At 36.9% G+C, this 12,987-nt stretch overlaps 1 protein-coding gene across 1 annotated transcript in view; it reads left to right on the top strand.

Moving 5' to 3' along the window:
- The window catches only part of LOC148828486 (uncharacterized), a 150,513-nt gene that overhangs the window by 124,514 nt on the left and 13,012 nt on the right, over window positions 1-12,987 (top strand). The window contains exon 2 of the mRNA XM_088925353.1: window positions 4,798-6,003. Within this exon, the coding sequence (XP_088781479.1) occupies window positions 4,824-6,003 (1,180 nt within the window). The 5' untranslated portion in view covers window positions 4,798-4,823. The remainder of the gene's footprint in view (window positions 1-4,797; window positions 6,004-12,987) is intronic.

Here is a 12,987-nt window from a genome sequence, read left to right as displayed (position 1 = left end):
TATATTGTAGTATTTTTGGGTTTGGCGAGGACGGGCACAGTGATTCAGACACTACTGTTCTTGTGTCTAATTTTTAGTTTAGCATGATTTGCACAATAAGCACATTGTTTAATAGGGATGACATTACCCACGTCTATTATCACTGTACAACACTAACTACTTTCAGGCTGTGCCGAAAAATAAAGCGCTGTTTTTCATTCAACGAGTGTCACTGTGTTCGTCCTCACTGAACCTGAAAATGCCACAATATTATAAACAGCTGGGCAAACTAATTTTTTTATTTTTAAAAAAGAAATCAATAATGAGATATAATTATGTGTTCCTGCTTAGCTTAGACATTGCTTGATTTTAAAAGGTATAAAACAGGTTTCAATAGTTAATAACCACTTTTTATGCGCGAAAAATGGGTGACCTGACCTTTCTTGGAAAAATGTATTTTATGTGTTGCAAAAAACTGACTTGCTTTAACAAAATATATTTACAAATCCTTTCACCTGGCAATCTACCTGAATGCCCAACTATCTGATAAGGCCTCCGTGAGACCATGTTCGCTTACAGAATTGCTGACAGAGATCCCTGGTTTCACACCCCTGTTATACTTGTATCCAATTGCCACCCTATCAATGACGTGCGCCAGCAGAAAAAAAGACAGACCGAAAGTGAAAGAGAACGAGCAAGCACCAGAGAGACATGAGAGAGAGCAACACACTGGGGTCTATTCGGGTAGTTACACAGTGATAGGGTGGCAATTGGATACAAGTATAACAGGGGTGCGAAACCAGGGAACTATTTACAAGAATGCAGGCGATCTCATCACACTGTAATAACGCCACAGCGAACTCTCGTTTTTATGTCCATTATAACAAACATAATCTCCCTTGCTTTTAACCGAGCGTTTCATAATTTCTAAGAATGAAAATGATTTAAACTATGAGACACTTATCATTCAACGAGAGCACACAACATCACATGTTTACACTGTTAATTGTTCAGGAAAGGGTGAATGAAAGAAGTCATGTCAAGTACAATAATTCGGTGATCAATAATAATAATAATGTCCCAGTTATAGGACAGGAAACAAAAGATAGTGAAAACTTAAGCTTTTTAAGGCTGAAACTAAAATACAGTCTACAAATGAAATTTAAGGATGTTAAAGTGCTAGAGGTGTAAAAAATACAAAAAAGCACATGAGCAAAAAGTTTTAGAAATGGAGCAGGTGCTACTTTGAAATAAGACAAAAACCATGACTAGACATAGTGCAGAAGAGGGATGCAGGAACACTTACTTAGATGTACAAAAAAATCACGGAAAGGTGTGTGTTACAAAAGAACATGCAAACATGAAATAGAGTGAGGAATGAGAAAATTAACACGCGTAAAAAACAGCAATTCTGTCAGCAAACATGGTTTCACGGAGGGCTTCTCAGATAGTTGGGCATTCAGGTAGTTGCCAGGCAAAAGGATTTGTAAATATATTTTGTTAAAGCAAGTCAGTTTTTTGCAACACATAAAAGACATTTTTCCCAGAAAGATCTGATGATGAGGAAGAAAAATCATCATTTTTTGTGCATAAAAAGTGGTTATTAACTATCGAAACCTGCTTTGATAGCTTTTAAAGTCATGCAATGTCTAAGTTAAGCAGGAACACATCATTATATCTCATTTTTTATTTCTTTTTTAAAAAAATTGTTTGCCCAGCCTAAGGGGGGGGGAGGTCTGCTCTCATTGACAGCTGACACTCCTCCATACACTAAAATGAAAAATTAATGACGCCAATGTAAATGTCATACTTACAATTTGTTAAAAATGTTAAGTTCTCTAAAGCTTTCTCAGTCAAGTATGACCCAGGGAGCTGTGTAAGCATGCGTAAGCAGCAAAAGATCAGCTAAACAGGGAAGAAAACACTTTCAGACATCTGCTAACACCTTTGCTAGTTAATGCTACTTCACTTTCTCGGGCGTGATTTTTTAGGTAAAAAACAGGCTAACAGGCTTGTTTTGTGTTCTTCCTAAGATTGTTAAGCGCAGTGCCAAAATGTTTCCATATGAAAGGATTCATATGAAAGGCAGTGACGTCACTGTCCTGAGGCGTGTGTGTGGCAGGCAAGTTGGTTTAGCCTTTGTCACTAATGAAACCACTAGATAAAGACATAAATATAGAAATCCCTACATTACAAACTCCAAGCGTTTCATTTTGTCTATTGCTACAATATTGATAGCAGTGAAGTTACAAGGAACATGTCAAAATGTTTCCAAAAGAACCACAATTGAATGAGTTTTGATAATAATAGAGAAATAATAAAGTTGCCATTACCCCCGTTTTGATTTAAATCGCAAACGCGTGTTTAATTAAATGCCTTTATTGATTCACAATCAGACAATGCAACGTAAATCGTTATCTTTGTCTTCTAAATCCTAAGCTTTTTAATACAGTAATACTACCAGCTATATAAATACACCTCGAACGTTTGCCCACCAGGTAACACACAGAAGCAAACCGAATACAAAATTACAAACATTAAAAAAACATACTTGCTATATACTGTTATACTGTACAGTATATTTAAACACTCTATGGTCACTACACTGTGAATAATGCTGCCCACTAAACCCCTTTTCCACAATTTCACGAAGAGCAAGGTCACGTAGCTGATTCACAGCTGGATATGATTCTATCTTGCAAAAATTCATATATTTGTCAACATATTTATTAAAACTATCCATCACAGTATTTATGCATAATTAAAAGATTTATGATGAAGGTGGAAAGTTTTGTACTTTTGTCCAACTGAGCAATCTTGCTTTTTATAAAATATACCGACTTTTTAATGTTTAATGATTTACATGCTATAATATACAGTTTACCATTATTAAAAGTCTAAAGAATATACAACTTAAATTCTTAATTGGAAAAAGATTCTCCCTCAGCAGTGACCGTGATTCGGAACTGGGCATTTTCTGGCGACAGCTCAAATGCTGTACATGAGACATTAATCTTTATTAGTGTCACGCCCGACATCCCTCCCTAAAGGGAGCTCCACTGCTCTCATTATTCTTCGTGTCATTTAGCTCTCCAGGTGTACCCTTTTAGTGTTATTATTTAAAGACCAGCTCCTCCAGTCCTCGGGGCTCATCATTAGGGTAAGATGTCGCGAGGCCCGCCTAGCACCAGGAAACCCTACGTCTGTCTCCTGAGGGCATAGGCCTCATCCTCGACACCTCCCGTTTCCTGAGCCCGGGGTCTGGAGGATCTCGCCCCGTCACCCTTGGACCTCCATGTTTCGTTTGTCCGTGTGCTCCCCCCTCCCGGGGATTTTAACTTTGTCGCGTCCCAGGATGGATTTCCAGTTGATGGACTTTCGGACCGTGCTTTGACCTGCCCTTGGACCCGTTTGAATTTGGATGCCGTTTTGTCTTCCCCGTACACTGTCTCACAGACTGTCACTATTATTTTGTGCACTATTAAACCCCTGTGTGTTCCTTTTTACCACGCCTCCTGTTTTCTCCAGCTCTTACCGCATCGCATAGGGTCTTCTACAAGATCAGACACGGATTCCAGTCCGTGTTCGTTACAGAATGATGAGCCCACGCTAGACCCCGCGAGCGGTAATCTGGAACACCCGGACCCTCATCTGGACCTTTTTCTTTTCAAGATGCCCTTCCTGTTTTCCTGTCAAGATCCATTCCTGTTTCGCTGGACTAGGTATTTTTTGTGGATTTTTTTTTTTAGGAATTCTTGGATTTTTTTTTTTCCTGGACCGTTTTGTTTCTCCGTTTTTTTTTTTCTCTTTCCCCGCTGGAACTATTTTGAGAGTGGACAGCCCTACCGTTTTGTATATAGTATTCTCCGGTTTTATCTCTTGTGTATATAGTGATTCTGAATTTCCTTCTCTGGTTGTATATAGTCTGTGCTTGTGATATTCTTGTTGATAGTATTGCCCTTATTTTTAATTGTGTAGGGCGTCAGGAGCCGCCCTTGAAGGGGGGGGTACTGTCACGCCCGACATCCCTCCCTAGAGGGCGCTCCACTGCTCTCATTATTCTTCGTGTCATTTAGCTCTCCAGGTGTACCCTTTTAGTGTTATTATTTAAAGACCAGCTCCTCCAGTCCTCGGGGCTCATCATTAGGGTAAGATGTCGCGAGGCCCGCCTAGCACCAGGAAACCCTACGTCCGTCTCCTGAGGGCATAGGCCTCATCCCCGACACCTCCCGTTTCCTGAGCCCGGGTTCTGGAGGATCTCGCCCTGTCACCCTTGGACCTCCATGTTTCATTTGTCCGTGTGCTCCCCCCTCCCGGGGATTTTAACTTTGTCGCGTCCCAGGATGGATTTCCAGTTGATGGACTTTCGGACCGTGCTTTGACCTGCCCTTGGACCCGTTTGGATTTGGATGCTGTTTTGTCTTCCCCGTACACTGTCTCACGGACTGTCACTATTATTTTGTGCACTATTAAACCCCTGTGTGTTCCTTTTTACCACGCCTCCTGTTTTCTCCAGCTCTTACCGCATCGCATAGGGTCTTCTACAAGATCAGACACGGATTCCAGTCCGTGTTCGTTACAATTAGCTCCACCTGGCAGTTTTACTAGTTCTTACAATTTGCTTCCAGATACAATTAACATAATCTAATTTGGATATGGTATAATGCGGTATATTGCGCCACGCCCACTGCGTTTTACCGCTGTGTACCTCGCTCAATTTGAATGGCGACATCTGTACATGTCCATTTTAAATTTAAGCTCACCATCGATTCTTTTCCTATTAGGAATTTAGTAATCATGTTTTTTTTTTTGTCTCAGGTGGTGTTCTTGCTGAGAAGAATGCCATGGATATGTATGTGAAAGTCCTACCAATTGGAAGAGGAGCAAGCGCAGAAGTTTTCTTAATGAAGCACATTGAGTCCAAGAAGCTGTATGCTATCAAAAGGATACAAATTGACAGCTCTCGGAAAACACAAACCAAAGAGGCTGTGCTACAAGAGGCTGAAATCCTCAGGAAGCTTAGGCATCCCCACATTGTTATGTGTCACAATCACTTCTTTGATTCCCATGATGAATACATTTACATTGTCATGGATTACTGTGATGGTGGCACACTAGATGACCGCATTAAAGTGAGACAGAAAGATTATTATATTTTGGAGGAAGAGGTTATGGGGTGGTTCGTACAGGTAGCCATGGCTGTTAATTATATACATTTTAATAAAATTCTCCATCGGGACATAAAGACCTCAAATGTTCTTTTAACCAAGAAAGGTATGGTCAAGCTGGGAGACTTTGGAATATCAAAAGTCATGAATAGCACTATGGACATGGCAAACACATGTGTTGGAACACCTTGCTATCTGAGCCCAGAACTTTGTCAAGATGTTCCTTACAGCTCTAAATCTGACATCTGGGCACTTGGCTGCTTGCTGTTTGAGATAACTGCACTAAAACCACCTTTTGTTGCCAAGAACCTTATAAGTTTGTTTTACAAGATAATTAAAGGAGAATATAGCAAGGTGCCAGAGGTATACTCTGAAAACCTACACAATTTAATTCGAAAGATGCTCAGTTTACGACCAGAGGAAAGGCCCAGTGCCAGCAGCATCCTTAATTTGGCTTACGTTCAAAGGCATCTGGGACTTTTTGTTAAGTGTCAAGAGTCCCAACTATCAAGATATAATCTTGGCTTTAGACATGTGGTTAGACTCACTGATGGAAATAGAGATAGCCCTTCAGTCAACTACAGAAGCAAAACTGCCTTTGGCAGTCCGTGGAAAGATTGTGAAGACAATCGTGTAAGGTCAGCGCCTCCACTGCTTCAGGGGGATCATGAAAGCGATGAAGAGGCTGTCTCGCAGACTGATGACAAAGAGGTGGTGGCTAGCATTGGAGACAAATCAGACTATTCTGAAGACTTTGAAGATCAGAATAGTTTATCTTCCATTGAGGAGCACATTGAGGGTGATACCTCTGCCCCTGCTCTTGTGCAAAATGAAGAGATTCCAGAAGAACTAGAAGGTATGGCAATGAAAGAAGGTAGAAGTGATAAAACAAAATTTAATTCCTTTTTTTGAAAATAATCACAATATTTGGTCTTTTATATTACATTTTATTTTGAATAATTATAGAAATATATACTGTGAATATGTTGTGGTAAACAGCTAGAATCAAATAAAATAAACATCTGATTAAGTTGTAAATAAAAAGAAATCAAACAAACAAAGCAATCAAATCTTTATCTTAACTTAACTCTTTTTAACAATTTGAGAGATTATGGAATGGAAACAATCCAGGAGAAACGTTTGTGAATATTGTCATATAATTTATTTTGCATGATTGTGGCAACATATTTATCCAGTTAATTTTATTGGGCTGGAAAAACATTTCTTTTTATACAGTAACTATCAAATTCACCCCCTGGCCTTTTTTACATTTTGTATTACAAAATGAAACCGTAATGTGCTTCATTGGGATTTTTATACCATTGGTGACCACAAAAACCTCCAGTGACAAAGTAAAATCCAGATGCTGCTAAATTTGTTACACATATGAAACAGAACTTAGCTGATTGCAAAAGTATCAATACCCCCTGAATCAATATTTGTTAGAAATTACAGCCTTGAGTCTTCTTGGGTAAGTCCCAACTAGCTTTGCACATCTGGGCACTGAACTTTGTGCCCATAATTCTTTGCTGAACTGTTCAAGCTCCCTCAAGTTGGAGAGGGACAGCAATTTTCAAATCCTACTGTGGATTACTGATTGGTTTGAGGTACAGTCTTTAACTAGGCCCCTTCAGAACTTTGTTGCTTTTAAGCCTCTCCAGTGTGGTTTTGGGTCTTTCTAAGATTGATTAATCTTCTCCCAAGTCATAGGTCCCTTAGAAAGTACAGTAGATTCTCCTCCAGGTTACTTTGTTGCATCCATTTTGCCAGGCCCTAGTGCAGGAAAGCAGGAAATGCCTCACAGTAGGGATGTTGATCTCAGGACAATGTGTGGTGCATTGTACATTGAGGCCAAAAAGGTCAGTTTTTTGATTAACCATAAAATGTTCTTCCATTTGATCTCAGAGTTTTCCACATGACTTCTGGCAAACTGTAGTTGGGATTTGATAATTTTTTTTTTTTGTGAAGATTTGTGAAACACACAGGCGATTGTCATATGCACAGTTTTTTTTCCATATCAACCATGGAAGACTGTAATCACTTTAGAGTTACCTATAATTATTCCTTTAGCCTATACACTCAGTTTTTCAGGATGCTGTGTGTTGCACAAATTCACAATTATGTCAAATTTTCTCCCTTTCTTATAAAATGTACAGATGCAGCCATTCAAAACGAGCGGGTTATACCGCATTAAAATGCGGTGTGCTTGTCGCGGTATAACACGGGTTACCATATTATACCGTATAATCCCGCATAATCCCGCAAGTAAGATAATAGTATCCGGAATTACCGCCAGGTGGAGCTAATAAAGGTCAACCTCTCATGTACAGCGTTTGAGCTGTCGCCATCAAAGTCTTTACCGAAGATATTACTAATAGTATTAATAATGAATGACCTTGGACAAACTGTAAACTCAAAGTATTACCCTGGTCCACATTCTTTGTAAACGAAAAGACTTTATTTTTTCATTGACCGTCTTTGTAAATGAAAAGACTTTATTTTTTCATTGACCGTCTTTGTAAATGAAAAGACTTTATTTTTTCATTAACAAAAAGTAACACCACAGCATTTCGTTGATCCAATCACATATTTGTTTCCAATCATGCAAAGTAATTCTTGAGAATCTCTGATTCACCATGCCTTTCACATGCTCATAAAAGATATTAATTTAGGAACATAAACATATTACTGTATGTAAACTGTAATGTATATGGCTGGTCTTAGTATTTTAAAGAAAAAATACACACCAGTATTCCATTTCTCCCTAAACACTTTAAGCATCAAAGTCTTACATGTGGTTATTTCGGAAACGTTTTTATGTGCTCCTATACAGTACTCTGTGAGAAAAATGATAGTTTTAAGCTTTTCTGCGAATACGCTCGATACAGGAGTAAACAAGCATACTTTTAGAATTTGATTAATAGGGAATATAATATGGAATCGCGTATCTAAAGAAATTAATAACGATATAATTATATTCATGTACTGTAACACAAACAGTAGTATATACTGTACACATACAGTATCTATTGATATGTGTACGGCTGTTTCACCACTTGTCACGTGACCGTGCTAAGCGAGAGGTTGGCTATTCAAATCCAGCTAGCGCCAAAAATTTTCTTTTAACAAACATTTCTTTGAAAAACAAAATAGCAATATTATGGACAATTAATTGACTTTTTTATATTTCTAAATATCACAACATGTTCGAATCTAAGTCATTTTTTAATAACAACGAATAGTCACCATCTTTCCCTCTGAATCGCTCCAGTAGCAGGAACCTGTATCGCGTGGATCCCTTTAGATCTCCCTTCCGATTTAAAAGGTTATTAATAATATCTTCGGTGTCGCATCTTCCCAGTTTAGCTGATCTTTTGCTGCCTACACATGCTTACACAGCTCCCTAGGTAAATTATCATACTTGACTGAGAAAGCTTTAGAGAACTTAACATTTTTATTATCAATAAATTGTAAATGTGATGATTACATTGGCGTTATTAATTTTTCACTTGAGTGTATGGAAGGGTGTCAGCTGTCAATGAGACCCCTGGGCAAACGATTTTTTTTATTTTTAAAAAAGAAATAAAAAAATAGATATAATGATATAAACATTTACTGCAATACAATTCCGCAACGTTTTGGCTGTGAATCCTTCTTCACGTGTGAGGGTGAAATGCTTGGAGTTTGTAATGTAGGGTGCTCTGGACAGGTTAAACTTTAATGCAGGAAAAATGTATTTCCCAGAAGCTACAGTATACTGATTCTTATGGAATATGTTTTCTTTCTTCTATTTTTCAGCATGGAATAAACCTATTACTTGATTCTTATGGAAGCCCATTTCCGCCAGGGAGTAAAAAAAAAACACACACACTTTTTCATTGACAAAAAGTAACGCTACACTCTCTTGTTTAAAGCACCACGTCTCTTCCCGTTAAAAGGAGGAGACACTTTACACTTTAGCTCTTGTGCGCTGTGTACAATTGAGGTATTTAACCTGAAGTCATGTGAAATACATTTCTCAACACATCTCTGAGGTCCTGCAATTGATCATTATTGCTCACAATAAAAAATACATCACAAAGACAAAGGATCATTTAAAAGCAAATATGGGATAGGTTTATTGAAAAACAGCAATTCCAGTGTATGAAAATTTCCAAGTGACTGAATATTCCTCAAAGCACAGTAAACTCCATTAAAAGAATATATTTATATACAGATGCAGCTATTCAAAATGCACGGTACAAACCCATACCGCACGCAACTACCCACAAGCCACTGGGCGTACCGCAGTATGTGATTAGCTGGCCAAAATGACCGACAGGGGCCCTTGTGAAAATATTTAACCATTTAATCTCTTTTCTGTGCACATTTTAATCCACTTAGTATTGAATATATATATGGAATTTTACAACTAAAGGGAAATTTTAGTAGCTGAGCATAAAAAGAACGCAATACAATGGTGAATACAGATGCAGCCATTCAAAATGAGCGAGGTACGCTGCGGTACAACGTGGTGGGCGTGTCACATCATAACGCGCCATATCACATCATACTGTATTTTACCACATGCAAATTAGATTATGTTAATAGTATCTGGAATCATCTTGTAAAAACGCCAGGTGGAGCTAATAAAGCTTAACCTCTCACCTCTGTCACCAGAAAACACCCAGTTCCCGAATCCCGATCACTACTGAGGGACAATCTTTATCCAATTAAGAATTTAAGTTGTATACGCTTTAGACTTTTCATTTTAAACTGTGTAACTGTTACAGCATGTTAATCATTAAACATTAAAAAGTTGGTATATTTTATAAAAGCAAGATTGCTCAGTTGGACAAAAGTACACAACCTACCTTTATCATAAATATTTTAATTATGCAGAAATATTTTATGCATTAAAGTCTTTACCGAAGATATTACTAATACTTTTAATAATGAATGACCTTGGACAAGCTGTAAGCTCAAAGTATTACTCTGGTCCACTTTCTTTGTAACCATCTTTGTAAACGAAAAGACTATTTTTATATTTTTTTTTACTATTTTTATTTATTGACAAAAAGTAACGCCACAGCATTTTATTGATCTGATCACATATTCGTTTCCAATCATACAAAGTAAGTTTTGAGAATCTCTGATTCACCATGCCTTTTTCAAGCTCATAAACTATATTAATTTAGGAACATAAACATATTATGTAAACTGTATATGGCTGGTATTGGTAGTTGAAAGAAAAACTACATATCAGTATTACACTTTCTCCCTAAACATTTTAAGCATCAAAGTCTTACATGTGGTTATTTCAGAAACATTTTTATGTGCTCGTTATGACCATATTACATTTATATACTTTGTGAAAAGTGATAGTTTTAACCTTTTCTGCAAATACGCTCGTTATCGGAGTAAACAAAAGCATACTTTTAGAATTTGTTAACAATCTAGAATTGATTAACAGGGAATATAATATGGAATCGCGTATCTAAAGAAATTAATAATGATGTAATTATATTTATGTACTGTAGCACGAACAGTAGTATAAGACTTAGTATAAGTGACTGACTTATAAGCCTGAGGTTGGGTGTTCAAATCCAGTTATTGTCATGAGTTTTCTTTTAACAAATAAACATTTCTTTGAAAAACTAAAATAGCAAATATTATGGCCAATATATTGACATTTTTTTATATTTCTACATATCACAACATGTTGATGCTGTATAGATGCAGCCATTCAAAACGTGTGGGGTATTTCGCGGTACACTGCGGTGGGCGTGTCGCATGAAAACGCATGAAAACGCAGTAACATGTGGTGTAACGTGTCATTTGACGTCATGCCGGAAAGTATCCGGAATCACCTTGTAAAACCGCCAGGAGGAGCCAATAAAGCTTAACCTCTCATGTACAACATTTGAGCTTTTAAATTGTATTACAGCATGTTAATCATCAGTCATTAAAAAGTTGGTATATTTTATGAAAGCAAGATTGCTCAGTTGGACAAAAGTACACAACCTACCTTTATAATAAATATTTTAATTATGCAGAAATATTTTATGCATCAAAGCCTTTACAGAAGATATTACTAATAGTATTAATAATGAATGACTTTGGACAAGCTGTTAACTCAAAGTATTACGCTGGTCCACATTCTTTCTAACCGTCATTTTAAACGAAAATACTTTTATTTTTTTCTTTGACAAACACCACAGCATTTCGTTGATCTAACTAACGAGGACAGGACATTAGTTAGCCAATATGATAAAGGAATAAATGACTTTTTTTTGCTCATTTCTTTAGCACATTTGTACAAGCACTTGGAATCTGTCCAAGCCCTACTTTGTCAGGCATTTTCTTTTACTTTTACAGTTTTTCTTTTAAAAACTCTCTTGCTTTTAACAGAGCGTTTCATAATTTCTAACAATGAAAATTATTTAAACTGCGACACTTATCATTCAATCAGAGCTCAAAATATCACAAGGATCCTCAAGAGCACAGCAAAGACTGTATTAAAAGATACCACTTCAGAAGGGTGTCAGCCCTTTAAAGAAAAAATACACACCAGTATTCCATTTCTCCCTAAACATTTTAAGCATCGAAGTCTTTAACTAACATGTGAAATAGCATGTATAAAAAGTGGTAGTTTTAAGCTTTTCTGCTAATATAATATAATATCGCGTATCTAAAGAAATTAATAATGATATAATTATATTCGTGTACTGCAACACAGTAATACACGCTGTACAATGTCTGTTGATTCTGTATGTGTAGGGCTGTTTCATCTCTCCTCATGTGACCTTCCCGGTAGCCTGGTGGGTGTACGTGCCGGATTAGTAACCCACAAGTTGTATGTTCAAATCTAGCTGGCGCCGTGACTTTTCTTTTAACAAACATTTCTTTGAAAAAATAGAATAGCAATATTATGGACAATTAATTGACTTTTTATATTTCTAAATATCACAACATGATCGAATTTAAGTCATTTTTAATAAATGTTTTAATAAATTTTAATAAATTTAAATTCGATTTCCTTCTGACAACTGTCCCTGTTTCTCCTTCTAGTGTGTGTGTGTGTGTGTGTGTGTGCACATAGAGCCTCACCACATTGTCCAATAATACTCTTCTTGAGTCTAATTTTTAGTTTAGCAGGATTTAAGCAACAGTTTATTAATATGAATATATTTATAATTAATTTATTAATTTATGAATATAATTATATCATTATTAATTTCTTTAGATATGCGATTCCATATTATATTCCCCATTAATAAAATTCTAAAAATGTCAATATAGTGTCCATAATATTTGCTATTTTAGTTTTTCAAAGAAGCCTTTCAAAGGCTTGAGGTGTCTGTTAAATTGCCCCACTGGATAAATTGTAAAGAAACCGGTTTTACAGCTCTTAAGCGTTCTGCGGTTTTGACCGTGGGCACTTTTCCTGCCCCTCTTCATTTTCAAAGTAGAATAGGTGAACCTTCCGATGAAAGACAGTCCCCTTTCCCTCCACGGACAGACTAACAAATGTTTTATTAGAAAAAGAGATTCACAACGCAAAGCTGTCTCAGTCTTCTGTTTAAAAAAATCGGTTTGAACATCATGGGTGCTGCTGAGTAAAGAATAGGAATTTTCCTGCTGTCAGCAGTATTGTGCATATAGTTTTATGTAGAGGCTGTGAACATTTTCACAAGTAGAGGTCTTTAAATGCGTTTGGTTTGAAGGCTGTGTTATATAGAAATCCCTACGTTACAGACTGTATGTGGCTGGTATTGGGATTTTAAAGAAAAAATAACAGTATTACACTTTTTCCATAAACATTTTAAGCATCAAAGTCTTACATGTAGTTATTTCTGAA

This window comes from Atractosteus spatula, chromosome 9 (genome assembly GCF_055471065.1).
Source record: "Atractosteus spatula isolate fAtrSpa1 chromosome 9, fAtrSpa1.hap1, whole genome shotgun sequence".
NCBI classification, from domain to species: domain Eukaryota; kingdom Metazoa; phylum Chordata; class Actinopteri; order Semionotiformes; family Lepisosteidae; genus Atractosteus; species Atractosteus spatula.
Note: the sequence above shows the minus strand (reverse complement) of the source record. Positions and strands in the feature narration are given on the sequence as shown.